General features: G+C 34.9%; 1 protein-coding gene across 1 annotated transcript in view; it reads right to left on the bottom strand.

The window, feature by feature from the left end:
* Positions 1-397: 397 nt before the first annotated feature.
* The window catches only part of MAD1 (mitotic checkpoint family protein), a 37207-nt gene continuing 15666 nt past the window's right edge, over positions 398-21938 (bottom strand). Inside the window, exons 7-16 of the mRNA XM_086434650.1 lie at positions 21063-21310; positions 17207-17378; positions 14893-15003; positions 14589-14792; positions 9003-9165; positions 6172-6259; positions 6007-6076; positions 2924-3052; positions 2794-2832; positions 398-696 (exon numbers count right to left, since the gene is read on the bottom strand). Of these exons, the coding sequence (XP_086290776.1) occupies positions 607-696; positions 2794-2832; positions 2924-3052; positions 6007-6076; positions 6172-6259; positions 9003-9165; positions 14589-14792; positions 14893-15003; positions 17207-17378; positions 21063-21310 (1314 nt within the window). The 3' untranslated portion in view covers positions 398-606. The remainder of the gene's footprint in view (positions 697-2793; positions 2833-2923; positions 3053-6006; positions 6077-6171; positions 6260-9002; positions 9166-14588; positions 14793-14892; positions 15004-17206; positions 17379-21062; positions 21311-21938) is intronic.

Genomic DNA, 21938 nt, shown 5'->3' with positions numbered 1-21938 from the left:
GGAACTATAAATACGTACATTAGTGACATTTAGTTCAAAATGTAAGTTCATGCCATCCACCCCACGAAAAAAATAAGAGAATTATGATCTAAAACAGTGTCCCGTTCCTATAGGAGATAAAACACATCCGCATGTTGTCATATATACGACTTAGGAGCCTGATGTGTTCTAAATTACTACCAAAACATACCACAGACACCATTCCTATTAACGGGACACCTTACTTGATCCTGATTCAAGGAAATATAGTACAAACCAACTTCACTTTCATAAAATTGATAATTTGGTCATTATCGTGTTTATATCAATCAGTTTCTTAAGGTGCCAACTCTTTAAGTTGGTGAAGTCTTGAGTAATTTTGGTTCCCAATGCTGGCTGCCTAACGCTACCATATATATGACCATGTGAAGAGAGAAATACTGCGTTTATTTCAATAATCTTTACACACTAAAATTGATCTACCAGCAGGACATTCAAACAAGAATTTCAAGCGCGGACATGACCTCTTGTACATTGACATTACACGGGAAGATAGGGAAAACAAACAACGATTAAAAGGAATTTTGCTACATATTTTGGCTACTAATGGTAGATATTACTGGGCTTTCAAGAAAGGGTTCGCCTGTTGAAGGACTCAACTGTTAAGTTGGCTGTGAAGGCGGGAATCGAATTCAACTTCCGTATGAAAATCTCAACCTGCAGCAACAAGAAAATGGCTTTAAATAAGTTGTGCAATATTTAATACTTTTTAACCTTTATAGATAAAAGAAATTTAGCAAGAAAAAAAAAAATCCTGAAAGATAACCTCACAGGGCCTAACCACTAAGGGCTACGGCCACACATAACAAACAAGATTCCGTCTAACAAAGGAAAATCTGTTGAAGTCCTCGATAAGTTCGCAACAATAAAACATTAACCCAAGAACACTGATACGACATTACGAAGAGAATATTCCTTCACAATAAAAACTGCAATTTTTTTTCTTTCCAAATGCCCCAGCAAACAACAAATAGGGACAAGAAATAGATGGAACTATTATAAATTTTATAATAAAAATATCTATCTTTTATTCTGTCAAAAGCGTAGAAAAGAAATATTTTCTACCCCCTTTTATTGTAGCTTTTGGTAGGGAACCCACAGAAAACAAAATACAGTAAGGCTCAAACCAATAGCAAAATTGCTTAATATTCAGTATAGCAACCATATATATCACAGGTATAATTCCAGCACACTCAGCCAATAAATAAATAAAAATGAATATAATAGCCAAAAAAAGAATCCTAGCCAATTTAAATTTCAGCTCCTAACAAAGGTGCCAGCTTGCTAAGTTGGTAAGGGTTTTTTCTCCCTTATGATTTGATATAAGTTGCTAAGTTGTTTCTGAGGAAGAAGAAATTGTTAAAGAAACCATTGGCCACTTCCAAGACCTGATGTGATCTCCTCCTAGCCAATGGACTAGACCTGGAGGAAATATTATATTTGAAAGACCTCTTAGTGAAGAACAAAATGTTTCCTCCAAGGAAGATATCTCTGATGAGGAAATTGTTAAGGCCCTTTTCTCAATGGATGCGGGAAAAGCCCCAGGACCTGATGGGTACACACTGCTGCCTTCTTTCAGAAGACTTGGGAGTTTGATGGGCAGGGATTTCTAAGAGCAACCAGAAGCTTCTGAAAGAAGGCAGACTTGGGAGTTTGTAAGTGGAAAGCTGGTCAGAGAGATCAATGCAACTATTGCTCTGGTCCCTAAGATCTCCATGCCTTCCTCGTTGGGAGACTTCAGGCCTATTGTAATGTATTGTACAAGTGCATTGCTAAAGTTATTGCTAAAAGGATAAAATGTACTCTCGCTTGTATTATTAGTTCTAATTAATCCACTTCTGTAGATGGGAGCAAAATAGTTGACAATATTCTCTTATAACATGAAATCATAAGGAGCTTCCACAGGAACAAAGGGACTCCCAGAGTTGTAGCCAAGATAGACATACACTGTGTTTGGATTGAGAGAAATGGAGAGAAGAGAAGAGAAAATAAATGAGTTTCTCTCCATTTCTTTGTTTGGATTGTTAAGTGGGGAGACTAGAGAGAAGAATTGGAGAACAGAGGATAGAAATGGAAAGAAACCCTTTTAAAATATTTTATAATTCCAACTCTGCCCCTAGATCTCTTTTAAGATATTTTAAAATTCCAAAGTTGTCCCAAGTTCTCTCCTGTCAATCCAAACATGGTGGAGAGAAATTGAGTTTCTCTTCTCTTCTCTTAATGAGTTTCTCTTCTCTCCACTTCTCTCAATCCAAACATAGCCTTAAGAAAAGCTTTCGATGACGTGGACTGGCAAGCAATCATGTGGAGCAAAATAAGTAGCTGAGTTGGTAAGGTTTTTCCGTGTTGATATCACAATCTGAGTTCAAAACCCCCACCTTCACCCACTTAATTACTGACCACTAATTCATTTGCCTAACAAAAACGAAAATTGAACTGTCGCTGTGATGGGCTTTGTCTTCTATCATGTCTTTTATTTAGATTTTCAGTTTAAATGTTTTTATTTGAACATTTTAGATTTAAAATTTTATACGATACTTTCCCCTAGTTTAGACTTAGTTTTTTTTTTTTTAATAATCCTAGTAAGTTAATGTTTTTATTTATAAAATGTTCATAATTATTTTAATTATTCATTACTATTTAGGCTGAAATGGTTAGTCCGTCAGAGACTGGTCATAACAGACCAATGACCTTTACATTTGGTGGCTTATACATGTGGGAAACAATTTTTGTGGAAACTAACACACTTCATACCTGACGAGATATCTCCGGTTGAGAGGCATAATCATTAGCCTATAAGATCAAAAAATAAAGTTAGCTTTTGACTCCATAATGTTGACTACAAATTTACAACCACCATAATTCAACTCAGAGAACGTCCTACCAAAATATTTGTGCTCCCTGATTCATATTCAAATTCGAGCTTCTCATCATCACTCTGAGCATAAATAGATTGGAGAGTAAACCTTGTCACTGGAATTCCATTAGGACGCTGATGATCATCCATTACAATCTATCAAAGAAAGATAATGCAGATGAGAAACATAAACAACTTAAAAAACAATTAAACGTTGTGAGGAAAATAACATAAACAATCATAAATACATGTAATGAGAAACAAAACCTATTTAATGCAAAATTTTAGATCAGCAATTAGTCGAAATCACTGAAGGAAATGGTTTTATCTTGCAAAGGGAACCCTCCATGAATTGAGGGCTTAAACAGGTCGGGGTTGGTCCAGATATGAGTATATTCATATACATATCCAAATCCTACTAGTTAAAACCATATCCGAACCATTCAAGGTTATTTCAAGGAAAATCGCTAAAGATGGCCAAAAGGTGACTTGAACTCAAGACCCCTCTCTTTTTGGAGGGAGGCCTTGACCACTGCGCCCACACTTGTTGGTTGAGAAAGATGGTTGAAAAATCTAAAAAATAACTTACAAAGTAATATATCATTCGGGTCTAGGTAGATATAAGGATGGATTTGTACCCGACTCGAGGTCAAGGGACATCAATCCGTATCCGACCCATTTTTTAATTCAGATACACTTGAAGGAACCAAACCCGCTAAATTCAGATTCAGATCACTCGGATTTTGGATACAATCCAACCCATTTTAAGCCCTACATGAATTAAAGGGAAAAAAATTCATTTCCAATGCAATCACAGGTTAATCCATCCAAGGCTTACTTGGAACCAGTTTTGGAGAGGTGTTTAGACAATTTCAGTAAATAGACAAAGGTCGGTTGACGGAATGATCGGTGACACATGCATTAACATGCCTGTTTGGAGATGGAGTTGGAGTTGCAACTCCCAAAATTTGGCGGTATTGCGACCCCCACCAAAAAGGTTAATCCATAAGGAATGATGGGACTAGCATGCCTCCCGACCCAGACTGCTAGTCCAGCCAGGCCAAGTCAGCTATGCTGCCCAAGCCTCCCCGTGTTGGGTGCTCAATGATGACTCAAACTCGACTCTTGTGGAAAACTAAAGGTCGGACTTCATTCCTTCCTGCCAACTCTCAATATTTAATTTCACAAAGTATAGGGATCTAACTAGTTGGTCCTATTTCCCAATGGGTGGTTCTAAAATGCCAAAATTTGTAACAAATGAAAGAGATCTACAAAATCCATAAGACGGTGTTTAAAAATAACAATAATGTAATATAGATAAATGAGTATTGCATGAGCCTCAAGGAACTTCTCAACACCAGATGCTTCATGTGCACCTCATTGAGTATAGGTCTTCTGTGGGCACACCTTCAGACACTGCCCCAGAGTTCAGTTATGTATAAAAGTCCAAAACTCACTAAAATCAATTATTGACCTGGCTAAATGCAAAACCTCACTAAAAATGGTCAATAATATTAGCTTTCTCCATAAATCCTCTGGCTCCATTATGCTCCGTTTTGAAGGTCAAAATGGAAGAGTTAAAGGGAATAAAGGATCTGATTATCCTATTCATTTACCATCTTTGTTTGTTTTCAGGGGATGCTATACATGCCCAAACTTATCAAATAACACTGGAGTGCAGACCTATGGAGTTAGTTTTCTGCGAGATATATATATATATGGGACAGCTCAAGGGACAAACATTGTGACAACGGTTTCTGGCCTATATGGGTTAGAAGTCTCAGAATGGGCTGATTTTTTGTGAGGATGATCTTTATGGTGAGGAGATCATCCTCACAAAAAAACACGAAAAAGCAGCCCATTCTGAAACTTCTAACCCCATCAAAAGTGGCTTACAAATAATTGACGATCCATAATTCTTCAACATTGTAAACTGGGGTTAGAAGTCTCGGAATGGGCTGATTTTTTGTGAGGATGATCTCCTAAGCCATCTAGGGCAAAAACCGTTGTCACAATGTTTGACCGTTGAAACGTCCTGATATATATATAGGGTCAGGATCCCTTAACTGCTAAGAATGACTCATGAGAAAAACACATGATCCCAACCCTTTAAATGCAAAATCCAATGGTTGAGATTTATCCTCAGGATAAGTATCTCTGAGATTTGTGTTATCAAGATACTCATAAATCTCAAACATTGGATTTTGAGTTTAATATACATGTGTCATTTAGATAAAGGAAATTAGAAAATCAGCATCTACAAGTTATTCACCGTTAAGTGTAGAGGCCTTATTTTGAAAGTTAGTGTGCTAGTTCATGTGCATCATATTTATTCACCACGGGCCTCAAGTTTCAATGATTAGAAGCTTAGGATGTAGTATCAAAGCCATAGAATCTTTAATTCAGGGCCTTCATGCATATGATAAAATCTAAACATAAAAAGAGTAGGTTTGAAGTGGATAGCCAGAGTTTGTATAATTTTGTGTCTCTTCCAGCCTACAGCTTACGAACATTTTTTGTACATTTTCTGCTTTCATTATGATTGTCCGTAACCAGGATAAGGTGAGGGCTAACCCTCTGTTACCTGGTTCGTGGGTTCGCTCAGTTCGAATTCGGGTTCGTGATTTGCAGTTCACCACTCTAGAACGAACCCGGTTCATGGGCGCAGATAGAGATGATGGCATTTGAAGGTTGAACCAAAGTGTAAAGTAAAAGAGAGATTTAAGGCATTTATTTATAAGCTGTAGATGAAGGCATTTAATGATTTTTATTAGTCTATTCATAAAGACCTGGTCAAAGGGGAATGCAATCAGTTTGAAATCTTGGTGATAACAAGTTTGATTAACACAACTTATATACATTTCACAAACGGCGAACTTTCACATAAACCATATATGAATTGGTTTGATTCGAACTGGTTCGCAGTTCGTTTCATGTACAATGAATTAGGTAGCTAACCAATATGGAAAAATATTAGCATGAATGCAGGAAACAATTTTCAAAAGAAAGAGTGTATGCATCTTTAATGGCTTTGTGAGCAATGGACCAAGGAGTATGATGAAATACATTAGCCTCCTAATTAAATTTAGAAGACCGAACAATAATGGTACCTTGTAGCCAAAAAGTGAGCAGCATGCCCTTCTAAAAACTGAGATTTTCTCTGCAAAGACAGTTTTGTATCTGTTTCCAAATATTCATTCAAAGTTTTAAATGAGATAGAATAATGAAACACAAAGAGAATTAGTATTGTTGTGAAGATAGTTGTAAACCATCACCTTTCTTCACGTTTTTCCAGTGTTGCAATTTGACTTTTGAGCTGCGCAAGCTTTTCAGATATATCAGAGTCTATCAAATTTCCAGCATCTGCCAAACGGATTTGCAGAAACTATTAATCAGATCAAGAAAACATGGCGTTTCATGCATGGAAATTTATTTAAAACTAGAATTTTTTCATTAATAGTTGAAAGAAAGAACAACCTCATGAATAGTAGAACTTCATCATAATTATCAACAGCTTTCCCCAAGCAATGGGGGAGCAACATGAATCATACTTGGCAACTCAACTCTTATCTTGAGAATTAATTGGATTTGTGAAATTCAATTAATCAGGTTGGAAATAATTAAGAGACATTTCTTCAGAAGATAAATACGAGCCTGATACTTGTAGAGTTTTAATTATCCAAGCTACAAGCAGCATGCAAGGGGAAGATAATCATCTTACTTCCATAAAAAGATGAATATGTTGAGGATTATGAACATTCAAGTACCTAAATGAGAAACATGTACTCAATAATCAGTACTTCAAAAATTAATTGACATTTCTTTTGTCATGTTAGAGGGTTATAAGCAAGTTTCTGCATGATAACGCATACTGCCTTTGAGTGACAGCTGTGTTGAGCTAAAACCAAAATATGGTCCAACTTGCACCCCAAGCACTCCCTCAACTCACCAAGGTTGACAACATATCCAGCTCTATATGAAGGAATATAGTTACATTGATGAATAACCCACTACAGCATCAAACCATTTTGAAATCCAATAATAAAGCTCCAATTTCTAGGAGGATTTTACCTTTTGTTACTATCAGAGACCTATGGATTATGGAAGAATAGGAAAATAAGGGTTTTCATGGATTGATGACAGCATTGTCCTCAACATGAAGTCGCTTCTTTATCAATGATATAACTAACCAAGAGAATGAAGCGACTATTTTGCAAGGATTTTGTGTTCAGGTGGGATTACAATGTAAATGGGATGGATTACTTCTCCTTGGTGCTGTCATTAACCCTTGTTAGGACTCTTTGACCTCATTTTTTTTACTTGTAATTTTTCTATCATTCAGTAAAATATTACACTGAACAAAAAAATTGGTAATCTAACACGGGCATTTATCATTTAACACAAATAATATATTTCTTTCAGAATATTTACCAAAAGATGTGAATATGGCTCCTTCTTTAGCCTTTCATGGGGATGGAGGCTATGGCAGAGTGTTGAAGTCGAAGAAAGGCATGTATTGCATGCAGTTTCATGCATAGTTGAACAAATTTAGTAGGGCTATGACTGAGAATGATTAATTGAGGAGTACTACTGAAGCATTAAACATGGATTGAACATCTTCAACTTAAACATATTTATCCATGTTCACATGCCCCTAAATAAATATAGAGGCTGACAGGTCCCTTGGATAATTGTAGTCCACCCCCACTCCCCCACCCAAAAAAAGATTGAGGGCAAAGTCTTGAAACAAATAAGAAGGGTGTTTACATATTGTGGAAAGGACACATTTTCCTAATTTTCCTGGAAGTTCTGTATTGGGTTTTTCCAGTGGTTTAAGACCATTTCAGCTAAGGTCGTTTCATATTTTGTTCGACTCACGAACATGAAATCTCTCAATTGTCATCACCATGGATGTAGCTCTTAGTAGTGGACCACATAAATGTTGGTTTCTCTACTCATCAAAATCAATATTTTTTCCACTCTAGTTTGCATTGCCATCAAACCCAGTATACCCACCTTTATCTACAACTTCGAGGTATTACTGCACTTCTCTTATTTATTGTACCATTAAGACTAATAATGACAGTAAAGTCATACATTAACTCAAAAGACTTAATTGAGTATTCACATGAATGAGCTAGGTTCTCAAAAATGCTTTCTTATGATTAAGTTAGCTCGAGCAAAGAAAAAAAATATTTACTTCTGATATCCTATTCTCTTGAAAGATACTAAGAAGGTTGGAAAAAAGATTACCAAAACTTATATGGAACATAATCATCGATGTGGCGGTTAGAAAGTTGGCTATTTTCGAATTGAGATTCGTATTTTAGACTTTTTACTAAATTAATATCCCCCATTCTCAGTTCATGGAGCAGAAAATTAAATGTTTAGCTAAAGCTAAGACCCCCCCACCCCCAACAAAGTTCCTCCCTACTATACTTCTGACTGGCGTATATCAGTTAGCTGGAATCTTAGGAAGTGAGTTTTGGCATCTAATTAGGGTAAAAGTGATATCACGTGATAAAACAAACAATTGGTTAAATTTATATAATCAAAACTCTTCTCTGAAACAAAGAATAAATCAATAATCTATAGCACAACAGCCAATAATAACATCCATGATTCGTAGAAGTTGTTTAAAATCTGGCAACAGTAACAGACAAGTTCTTACGAAGGAGAATGGCATCCAGTTGACTGACAATGCAAAATGAGTGTCAAAATTCCTCAACATGGACCAGAATTTCTTCGTTTGTATAGCTCTAAATAGAACTGAGTAGCAAATAAGGATTCATGTTGCTGACCCCAATATTTGGGATAAGGCATAGACGAGGATGACAACTAGTTCTCAACAATAAATGATACAAAAACTTCTAAATTCTGAGTAAAGAAATTTAAAAATTAAGGGCAATGAAAACCAATCACAAACAAGGATAAAACTACCAAAGATTTTAGAATTTTTTTGTTTAAATGGGACCTCCTGTGCTTGGACCCAGGATAGTTGTCAGTTGCACCTATGCAGGTCTTCTCGACCTCCCTTCTATCAATAATTGAATAGCTTAACCCCCCACCCCCACAAAAAAATAAAATAAATAAAGGTGCTTGCTACCTGACTGTCCTTTCAATTCTTCAACAGCTTGTAACTTTTCCTTTGTCTTCTGCAATTCAGTTCGTAATGACTCTATAGTATGTTTTGCTTCATTATCAACTGCCAAGGTATTCACCATCCGCAAGACCTTTGTACTTGCAGCAGAAAAATCACCATGACCCAACTGCATAAAGCAAAGCATCTAAAACGTTGTTGAATGTTGATTAATGATAATTAGTTGTGGGCATGCACTTTGAGGTAGGAGGTGGGGGTTGCAGAATATGATGGATATGTGCAAGGGAAGTTTTTTCCTTTACCTATGAAGTGAGCTCCAGTAAACTCTAGGAAAACATAAAAATAATTAAGAAAATGAAAGAAAAATATATTCAGAAATTAATACATAATAAAAAACAATGGTTTGCAATCAAAATGAAAGTTATATAGCACAAAATGTGATAACCCCAAACTAAACTCATTTAGATAAGCTGGGTCACTTTCAGATTCTTAATTTAGTTATCAAGATTTTTTTTGAATTACATGCCAAGACCCATTTATCGAGAGAGGAGCGAAAGAAAAAAAACAAAATCAAGATTTTCAAAGCTTAAATACAAAGTGAATTTCTTTTAAATAATTCCGGCAAAATTTACCCTAAAAATTGGACTTATGAAAAATTTTCACCTATAGAAATATACATATATAATCAAAATATATGTATCCACTGCATTCCAATCACCATATCACAACGAAATAAACATTAACTCTCACACTCTAAACATATACATATAAGAATACACAACACACATGGTGCTAATAAATATAAGAAAGTCCAAAAGTATACAAAACTAGTCCACTAAACTCCAATTTAAGCTCACATATAATAGAAATATTGTTCATCATTCTGATCATGCGATTCCTCTATATAAAGTTCCCCATAAAAAATAAGCATCTCGATAGCTGGGACATCTGAAATGTTTTGTTAGTAGGATGACTAACAAAGAAGTTACTCAATAGTAAACTCATATTTCAAATTAATAGTCCTAATATGAATCAATAAACAAACTAATCTATTATAAATAATGTAGGTTTTTAAATAAATAAACAAAACGAATAACACTCGAAACAAGTTAATTTTTACTAAAACAGTAACGAAATATCTTCATTTCATAATAAAACAAAAGAAACATAAACATGTCATAAGAATATCAATTTTGGTGGCGTATTTGATAAAAATGATTAGGTACGCGACCGATACAAAAGTACCGATTTGTATATCGATGCCCCAGTACTTAACCAATGTGGAACTCACCGTTAGTTCCTGATTTTATAGTCAGTCTAGTAATTTACCATAATTGGTTGACCGTGTTTTCCGGCTCAGGTTGGTCGTTGATCCCTAACGGAGATCAATCATTTGACTACTATACACTGTAAATGACCATTTGATAAGCCAGCTTCATCATACCTCTATGGTATACATGTGTCCTCAATCAATCTAATCATCTACAAACCATCTTTACAATACAATTTGTTGTTTTCCAATAAAGATAAGATAGGAATTTTCCGCATAGTATGTACAATTGTATACTCAAGTGGTCTCTCATACTATCAGAGAGGATATCAAACCCCTATTATTATAAATTAATTGGTTGCTTTCGGAAAAAGCTACCGATTAATCTTATAGGCATTCATTATCCCTTTAATGGATAACAAAAATAATAATTATATTTTTCAAAATTCATTTAAAATAAATTTGCAAGTGTGATGACATTGCCAGGTATTCTAAAATTATAAACATATTGCAGTATAACGAAAGCAGTAAATCATAAAGTAATAAACATGTAGATACACCGTTTCACGGTTACTATTCTAATTGCATCTCATGCTCTATAACACAATGCTCACAAACACTCTAAATTTGAAAATTCCTCAACACAAGCACATACAGCCGAGAATCCCATTCTTAATTTTAATCAATCAAGAATTTCATTCTCGATTCCATTTTAAATTTAAATATTTCATTATTTTTTATAAATTATTACCCAATGAAAATACACTTTCAAAGTAAGACGTCTTAACCGTTTTTAAAATGAACACTTTACGAAAATTATTATGAAAATCAATTTGTTAAACAAATTGATTTTTTGGTTACACTCACTCAAATTCATTTATTTTTATTTCACAATATTAAAATATCCGAGAAAAGATATCAAACAAATTACTTTACAATTCAATACATGATTTTTGAATTTAAATTATAGAAAATTTGAAACTAACTATCAAAATTGAAATAAAACAGATTTCATTGAAAATTACATTACAAATTTGAAATTATAAGTTTCCTACCTTCGCAGTTGGATTTTAGTCCCTATGGCATTAAAATGATTTTTCTAGCTAATTTCCTCAGCGATTTGATAAAATATTATGGTGACTAAGTAGATCTCGACGTCATGGATATTTTGTTCTTCAATGTCGGAACTTAATTCACGTTTGAAACATGTTTAAATATCGATCGAAGGTAACGTACACGAACCCACTCGTCTCTTTTTCTATTTCTTTCTCACGAGAAATGAATGAACATCAGGTAAGATTATAATATATAATATTATAATATATATATATATAAAATGAATACACTAGGGTATCTAATCTGTTAACACATTTACAACTTATATTATAATATTATATTACATAATATAATATTATAATAATAATTTTATTTATATTATTTACACCTCACCCCTTTTAACTCTTTAATAATTTCAAATCAATTCCTCTTATATAAATAATTACACTTAAACCCAATTTTTATAAAAATAATTTATTTTAATAATATAAAAATAATTTATTTTAATAATATAAAAATAATAATTAAATAATTTTTTTCATATATTTTTCTTTTTTCTGTTATGTCTATTACATTAGACCAATTCGAACTATGAATCTCGGATTTTCGAAATTCCTTCCCAAATTTTCTCTATTGACCGAAATATCCCTTAAGCCCTAAGTTTTCTTGATAAAATTAATATTTTCGTTACTTATTATATTAAATTTAGATTTAAGGGTGCTTACATTTAAACTATATTTTTTTATGCTTTTGAACTCAATGATAATGTCCGTTTGACCCAAAAAAAACTTCCTATAAAATTTTGAGTTTTATCTACTTTGACTAAATGTTCTAATTCTTTGATCATAATCATGGTAAGGTTCCTCGAATTATACATTTCATTTTTCAAATTCTACTTCTAGAAAATCCCTATTTTAGATCAATAATATCAAGATTTATTTTTAATATATATATATATATATATATATATATATATATATATATATATATATATATATATATATATATTTTAGACTAAATATGAAATTAAGTCATTATAATTTACTTAATTCCTCGATATACGTAATAAAATTTAATGGCATTACAATCTATCCCTCGAAAAACTACTTGATATAGATTATAAGATTACCTAGATTGGAGTTGAAACAAATCTCAAGGAATTACCTTGAGATACAGGCAAAATAAAACTAAAAATAAAAGATAAGATCTAATCAGATATGGCTGATAGATAGATAGATATCGATAAATTAAGCAAGATGGACTATTAGATCGTGTAAATTGAAGCCCAAGACATTGCCTGGAGATTCGCATAACTACCTAAAAGATCGATCCTCGATTGGAACATCATCGATGAGATCGAACCACACCATTGCGTAGATCTCATCGACTATATGAGAATTGACTATTGGTTCGTCAAAATCAGACTCAAAACGAGCTCGGAATAGCGATCTGAAATTTCGTCAATCAATGGTAACTTCTTAAGTTACTTCATGCAACATACAATAGAAAAATATGTCCCTGGTCACTTCAAACTGATTGCTAACATTAGCAACATCATTGTTGCACATTATTACACATGTTCTTGAATGCAAGACTTAGTTGTCATGTGTTCACCTCACCTACCATGCATTTAATCACACCATGACACCTAAAATTTGACCCTCCCATTGCTATTCACCTCACTATAGTTGTCGCATCAAATTTTTACTCAAAGACACCATATCTCTAGCTAATAAACAAGTATCTAGTTAACTCCCATGCCCTACCCTTGACAGACCTTAACTTGACTATAGTTACTTAAACTAACCACAACCACCTATTAACTTGGATGAAGTTTAAACCAATCTTAATTAATTAACCGAACCCAAGTTAGTTTATACCCACCTATGGTTAAAATTCAGCTCAATCCATGTCATCCTATACAAATATTTCTTACAACTTAACCCCTCTATTTAATCCATGTGGCTCTATCTTGCCACCTTAACTCATATTTCACTTCATTATATAAAAGAATCAAGACAAAAATAAAATTCAAGTCCTTACATTGACTCTCGATCCATACCTTGGGGAACACAGGAACCCCAAGGCGTGGTATCTAGACCGAAAGGTTTTAGGTGTTGGCAGATCTCTCCCCTGTATATTCTTGAGGTTTATGCTCAAGTTTCGAGTTTGGGGACAGGGTCGAGCCTTCCCTGGTCATGTTGCCAGTCGACGTATTGTCGGATTCGAGACGTGACACTTAAACACTAGCACTATCTGAGAGACCAAGAATCACCCTATCATAATTTAGATGTGAGATTAGTTAGGTATTAAGTTAATAGCTTAGAAATTAAAAATATACACAAATTAATTTTTTTTTAATAAGGTTTAAGTTTTAATTTTACAGTAAAAGTAAAATGTATATTGAACATGCATTAACAGATTTCATATCAGAATAGCACTTGTGAATATAACATGCCCACCTTCACTCACTTAGCTACCAAGAAGTGAAGGATTCGGTGGCGCTCCAAAAAATGATCCCCAATCAGGGAGCGCATTAGATCCCCAACGAACTTTTGGACTGGATGTGAACTACTGAAATGTCCTTCCACTGAATGGGTTGGAATGCTTGTATGCCTGGTCTATGCTGAGTAAAGATAGTGACTGATAGTTTGTTCCCGTCTTTCGGATTCGAGAAACACCATCCCCCGCCCCAACATCACCTCTCTCCCAGAAAAGCTAATTGGTTTCCCAGATCACATACACCGCTTGTGACCTTAACCTTTATTCTCCCACAGCCTCTATATATACGGGAGGATATGTTTGTCCTTGACACGATGCTATCTGGGCGTGTACCGTCCAGATGATAGTTCAATCTTTGTATTCCCTACAGAGACCCCTTGGCTCGTCTCTAATTGACCTCAAATCTTTGGGATAAGGCTTTGATGTATGATTACTCATTTTCCAAAAATATTCACAATCAATTACCAAAAAATATATTGACATTAAATATTATTTTTGCTTCTGATTTAAGTCGCCATTTAAAAATAGTTATACAATTACACATAAGAGTAAAAAAAAACAACAGCATGCACATGTGTGGATCTATTGGGCTTCCTAAAGAATATTTTATTTTCCATATTTTACAAATTGTAGAAGTACAATGAATACAAATAGATTATAAATCAAAAAGTGTACAACTCATCAGTGATGGATTTAATGAAAAAATTTCTAAACTAGGACTAAATACGTGCAGAGCATAGATTGTTTGAGCTTCATAAACACACCTTAGACTCCAAAAGAGAAATCTCAGAACGAAGTCGATCAGTCTCCCTCTCCAATGATTTTATTCTTCGAGCTTCATTGTTTAGTCTCTCTGTGAGCAACTTTATTTCATCATGCTGGCGACTAATGACTTCCTTTTGTTCAGATAAATTACTCTCCAGTTCCCTAATAGTGAATTCCTTTTTAGCAAGAGATGCTTCCAACTCCTGCAAATCCAAAACCAAAGATAAGCACTGCTGTCATGAATGTCCACAAAAAAAAAAACTGAGAAATAATTGAAGGAGAATAGAATTTTAGATTTATGACCTGAATAAGAATTTCATTCGATGTCCCACCCTCTGTTTCTACATTCTTCTGTTTCTTCCATGCATTAACATCCTGTCTTAGTCTATCTCGCTCCCCACTAACCGAAGAGAGCTGCAATTAACAAGTGAAAGAGATAAAAAGAACGGAAAGAAAACAACCGAGAAAAGAAAGAAGAAAAAAAATCAGACAAAGAAAAGCAATGTCGAGCAAAGAGCATGTCATATTATAGACTTCTCCAGATATTCAAAGTTTAAAACACCTACAACATTATCATATGAAATGGATAGTTTAAGCAAGTACTACATTATCTTTCAATACTCAAGTTTAAAATATTAAATTTGATCCAAGGACGGTTCTGAGTATCATGAATAAGACTTGGCCACAGCCTAGAAATAATCACAAAAAATTGACTATAGAAAACAACAAATTGTTTGTTATCCATCTTTGTATAATGAATTTTTTTTTTTTTTGGAGGGGGGGGGGGCTACAACCAGTACTTGGTTTAGCCATGTGTAGACATTGAACCCTCGAATAAGTTAGATTTGTAAGACAACTAAATCGGATACATTCTCAGACTACTTCATAGAAGGATGTCCATGTATGCATAAAGAAGTTCATGCAGATATAGGATCCACCATGTGGAACAATATTAGAGGAGCAACACAAGCCTCACAAGCCACAAATAGGCAATTGTAAGAAAGCATTAAAATGTCATCCATTCCGGTATTTAGGAAAATCAAAGCATAGCAGAATATTCTGAATGTATAGAAACATTACAAAACTTTGCAATGAAATAAATAAAAACTATTTTTCAATTCATAAATAATTTTTAAGAAAAATTATCCCATTTTTTTCACATTGAGGCCCGTTAGAAATGGGCCAAAACATTCTGAAACGACCAAAGGGTACTTCAAAACATTTCATTTATGCATAAATAATAGTAGAATTAGAACTTTTAAGTAATAAGATGAAACATTGAAATTATCGGTACATCAAAAAATTTCATATTAAAACGTACAGAAAATAGTTTCGGGTGAGTGATCCCTATTTTTATATGGATTGAATGGCCATTTTTTTTCTCTTCGTTTCTCTATGGAAGAACCAATTCCCACCACCTTCCTCTTTCTCTCTATGTTAAACTCTTTCTGTCTATGGATCAAACAAAATGAATGACAAAGAAGGTACTTCCTTTTTTAAATAATAATAGATCATCTATGTTCTGCTGCTACTTTGATTTTTTTTTACCTGTGATCTATGAAATTGGACAATGGGACTGCTGCTTTTTTCCCTTTTTTAACCCTTGAAAGTTAGTTAAAACGGTAAAGGAGCTTTTTATGTACATGCTTGTATGTTTTGTGAAACAATGAGATGCATTCAAATTTCACAAAAAGAACTATTTTTTATGTATCAATATGTTTCACAAAACATTGTGGTATACTAGAAAAATTGAAAGGTACAGCAAGTTTTTCCGACGTGTTAAAAACTAGAATATTTTGACTGAAACATTCAGAAAAGGAATGAAACTTTTAACAGTGTTTCAAGGAAAAACAGACAGAAGTAATCAAACATATATAATACCATTATACCAATAGATATTTCTTTTAGAATGGCTATGCAGGCCAGGTAGTTGCACGAAGTTGGAGTGGAAGTGAATGCGAAGCATGGTGAAGTGGTGGTTATCAAAAGCTAGGTAGCTGAGAGCAGGCATTGTCTCCATTATGTAAAATAAAATATTAATACATGTACATCAATCTAATATAATTTTGAATTTTAACTTATTTCATTTGTTTGATAAAAGGCTAATATATATTTTTTATATAAGTTAAAATTTTATTAAAAAAGAAAAGGGAACGAACTGACCCCGAGATACAACTTATCAAAGATAGCAAGGACGACCCCTTAGGCCGCCTCTAAGTTACAAACTAGGTCCTATCTAACAACAAAATCTTCACAGAAATTACCCTTGATAAAAGGCTAATATTTTATAATAGATAAAATTTAATAAATAAATAAAAATATTGTAGATGATACGGAATTCATGTCTTTAATAAAGAAACTAAACAGAGTCATGGTAAAAATAACTGCAGGAAGAGGGTTCCAAGGTCCAAAAGCCAGAGCAAGACTGCAAGTGAGAAGTAATTGCACACATGTGGCACGGTCATGCAAATTAACAGTTCCCAAAAGAAAAGTCCGACTTGCAAAATCAGGTTGCTGCCAATGAAAATGAACCACAACCCAGAACAGAAGACTCCACTAGAGTCTAGTAAAACATGTGAAAACACAACCAGAGTATGGTACTGCAAAATATACTTACACTCAATTCAAGCCGCTTAACCTCTGATATTAACTCATGTTCCTTTTCTTTGGCCAATGCAGCCTCAGTTTCAGCATGTTGTTTACAAAGTTCTGCGGCTTCCAAAGCTACTTCCATCTGTTTCAGACGTGCAGTAACCTCACCTACCTTCACCATGCTTTCAATCACCTCTCTAAATCAAGGGCAAAAGGTCAATATCATCAAACAACAATAATTTTTAGTTGCATGTACAAGATGGATTCAAGCCTCAAACTCAAGGAAATTAGTAGCATCTGCTTTGGAGAAACAGAAAGCTATCCCTCCCACCCAAACATAAGCACAAAAACAGACATATATATGTCATGGTCTAGTCACAAGTAGGTTTGATAAAAAAGTGAAATCACACACGCATGGCAGATAGGTACAAGAAAACAAGTAACCTCTACTAACCCACACATGGCAGATATTCACCAACTTGGATGATTGGTAGCCAAAATAAATAATAAAAGAAAAAAGTCTGGAAAAGTCACAAGTAAAGTAGATGTGGGAAACCCTATCATCATCAAAGCCTTGTCCCAAGGGTTTGGGGTCGGCTGGACAACCACTAAACCATCAGCATTACTATGTTATATTTTCAAACATTTTCAAGTAGATTCTAACACTGTCTTTTTAATGATAAAATTTGCATTCCTAATCACCTCTTGGCACAATAATAGATTGACATAGGCGTATAGGTCCATGCCCAATCTTCCAATCAAGTGGCTGACTAGGTGGATAGCGACAAATAAGCCTATAGGAGACAAAATCACTAGTGGTCAAAAGAACTGGTTGCTGGTTTCAGAAGACAGCAATCCCTTGTTGTCTCTAAAAATTAGATAAGAAGGGAAACAAAACAGAGCTGCATGATCAACAATATGACCTGAATTAAGTTAACTTCTCGGATTTGTTCAAAAAGTACAAACACCTAAAAATAATGTTACATTTAGCTCCTGATATAGAGCTCACTTTTCTTGTAGTTGAAGTGTGCACAGACAATGTTCATCAGCCAACTACATAAACCCATGTCTCGGCCTCCTCTCTTTTACAGATTAATGAACTATATTCCCAATCACACTGAAATGAATAATAGTTGCCTGAAAAGTAGACATTCCAAAATTAATTTCTTCTACAAGACTTCCTACCCTACTGATCCAGTAAAAGAAGGGGGAGGCTGACAACTAAGTAAGCACTTACTAACTTGAGCCAATCAAATTTTAATTAGAAGGCAGAAAATAGGTAATCGAACGAGCACCACAGGAGAAGGCTACCACATATGCATTGTGGAACCCACTCAAAGTGCAAAAGAGTGCATTGATTCTAGAGTAAGATCAAGTGTAACGAGGATGGTCTACGAGATAGTTTTGGAGGAAGCCTTCAACCACGTTAGTTGGAGCTTCCAAATTAAATGCTAATTTGTATGGGTTTTGGCCAGAAGTGGGTTTGGTGGGTTTTAAAGTGTGTATCATCCCCATCCTTCTCCATTCTAGTGAACGAGAATGACTCACCAACTGAATTTTTAGAACTCGAGGAGTCTAAGGAAAGGGGATCATTGTCTCCGTTCATGTTCATAGAGGTTGCTGAAGCTCATGGCAGAATGTTGGAAGGCAGTGGTGAAAGAAGATTAATCTAGATTTTCGGTTGGCTCTAGTGGGCTGGTGGTGTCGCGTCTTCAGTTCGCGGATGATACTATAGTATTCTTGGATGCATCAATGTGGCAGTTGAGGTTTCTTAAAGGGATCTTGAGTTGCTTCAAGATTGTGTCTGCTAGAATATTAACAAGAGTAAGGTGCTTTGTGGTGGGTGTTGTTCCAAATGTGGATATGTTGACTGCATTATTGGTTTATCAGGTGAGGATGCTTCTATCTAGCTATATGGTTACCTTTAAGGGTTACCTTTAAGGGTTACCTATAATAGTATAGACATTTGGGATCTCATGCTTGAAAGGATAAGTAGGAGACTCAATTCCTGATAATCAGGATTTCTATCTAAACGAGGTAAGCTGGCTCTGATAAGAGCACTATGGCCAGTATCTTGGTGTAGTTTTCCATCCCTAGAAGTGTAGACATTGAGTAAAATAAGTTATTTGGTATTTTTGCGGCATGACTAAGAATGAAATAGGAAGTTTCACCTGGTTAGTTGGAAGGGTATCTGTTCGACAAAGAAGCATGGGAAACCTTGGTTTTAAAAGGATGGGTTTATTGAACTCAGCTTTATTGAGTAAGTGGCAATAGAGGTTCAACTTGGAAGAGGAGAGCTTATGGCAAAGAGTCATTGAGGCAAAGTTTTGGGTGAAGGAGCATGGCTGGGAGAGTGGGCGTATTCGAGCTTCATGTGGTTGTAGAATTTGGAAAGAGGTGCTAAAGGTTCTCCCCTCATTCGTAAGAGGGTCTTGTTCAAGATCGGGAGGGGGAGTAGGGTTCACTTTTGAAAAAGACCGTTGGAGAGGGGATGTGCCACTAATGGAGCAATTTTCAAAGTTATTTGCTTTGGTTTAGAAGAAAGATCTCCCCATCTCTTTGTTTCTGGCTAGATCGGAAGCAGAGGTTTCATGGGATTTTCGTTTTAGGAGAGCATTTAACAACTGGGACATGGACGATGTGGCTAGATTGACTAATTGCATTGCTATGATTCCTATGTGTCTTCAATCAAATGATAGTATGGTGTGGAAGGAGCGTAGTGATGGACTGATGGTTTGTTCTCAGTGGGATCCTTGTCCAAGTAGGTCTTTCATCATTCCCCGCGATGACTATCTAGAGTCCAGAGGTACCATATAAAAATTCCTTTTTTCTTCTGGTATGCATGTCCAAGTAAAGAAACTTATGATAGATCAGATCATTCGGAGAGGTTTCAATTCATCGAACCACTGTCATTTTTGTAAGGAAGATGGAGAGTCGATGAATCAAATCTTTTTTTATCGATAAGCTTGCTTTTAAAGAGATTAGTAAGTGGAGGGAATTGAACCCAGGTCTATGGTATCGTCACCCATAGACTTTACCGACTAAGCTAGTTGGCACCTTCAATGGCGCATATCCTTATTCATTGTTCGATTGTGCGTCAAATTTGGAACCATTGTTTGTCTTTGTTCAATGTTGTTCAGTGCTTTCCCCTATCCATTCGGTCATTATATCAGTCATGGTTGTCATTGGGTTTCGCTATATCTATTTCGAAAAGGATTTTGGGAGCTTAAGCTCATTCACAGTATAGTAGGGGATTTGGAAAAAGAAGGATCATTGCGTCTTTCATGGCAAGAACAGTCATTGCAAGATATCATCATTTTAATCTTTCTATTGTTTTTGGTGTAAATTCCTTAAGGAGTTTAAGGAGTCTTCTTCCAAGATTTCTTGAGCAGATGGGAGTGGGTTTGTTGTATTTGTCTGCTGGTTTGGGTTCTTCTCTTTGTTTTGTTGGGTTGTTCATCTCAACCTCCTTTAACGAAATCATAGGCCTTCTTAAGCTACCTCATTACAGCATTACCTGGGATGCAAAACCATGCAACGTGCATGCTTTCTAGTTTGTATGCACGATTGTAACTAGATAAATAAGAAGGCAACCCCACTTTTAGCTTCTTGGTATCTGCTTTGGACTGATAGAAAGCATCTCTTTTGTCCCTCCTGATCGAACCCGCCCAAAAAATCCAACCAACAAAATTCTATTAGCAGATGATGAATCCTAACTACCATCAGCACTCAAATAGGAATGAATGGCAAAGAGAGGCTCAAAATGTGAAAATCCAGCATTCATGAAAGGAATTGTTACTTATTCAGCGTGAACCAATCAAGCAATTGTCATTACCCTAGACATGAAATTGGAATTATTGTAACAAATATAACACACGTACTTTTGTAAGCCAGCAAACTTTATGGGGATATCATCACAGTGAGAAACACCAGGAATTTCTTTGATCATAAACTTCCAAGACGTCAGCTCATCCTCCAAATTTTTCATGCAAAGCTGGACCTCTTGTAGTTTAAGCAACTCTGATTCTGCCCGCTCTCTACGGCCTTTCTCTTCCAATAACTTCTCTTTCAGTAACTCACAGTTTTCATGAAATGACTTCAACTTCCTTGCTTCAAGAACTTCAGACTCCTAGTAAAATGAGAAAGCAAATCAGATAAATAGTTGGCACAGTGATATATACTGAAAATTAAAAGATGTTGTAACTTCAACACCAAGGGGGGAAAAAGCCGCCCACAAAAAAAAATATATCTTTTCAAGTACATCCATAGATTTTTATAAGTAACTCAAAAGAATCTTAATGACAGCATTTTTTTCTTTCCAATGAGAACCTTTAGACAAATCAGAGAATTTGAACTAAATTTTAAACATTCACCCAAGGACAAGTACTTGAAATAATCAGTTAATTTTAATTACATTAAACTACAAGCAGTAACCATATGCAAGAATCAAGAATGTTCCAGATAAAAAGAACAAGGATGATCAATGGAAGTGAAAAAGGAACCCAATGTCTTAAAACCTTAAAATAGATGAGAATTCATTAGACACTTGGGGGGAACATGGTTCAAGATCAGGTTCCATCTTGGCCACAAAGTCCTGTTGGAATAGGGTACCAAGACAATAAATAGGACCAAAACCTTAATACAAGTGCTAAAAATGGTTTAGAACCCTTTCTTAATAGTATAGCTATCATATCTTTTGTAAGACATAAAATGAAAACAACAAGTTTCAAGCTTACTTGAGCATTAAAAACTATTTA

This window comes from Akebia trifoliata, chromosome 3 (assembly GCF_017979445.1).
Source record: "Akebia trifoliata isolate Shusen 1 chromosome 3, ASM1797944v1, whole genome shotgun sequence".
NCBI classification, from domain to species: Eukaryota; Viridiplantae; Streptophyta; class Magnoliopsida; order Ranunculales; family Lardizabalaceae; genus Akebia; species Akebia trifoliata.
This window is presented reverse-complemented; position numbering and strand designations above follow the sequence as displayed.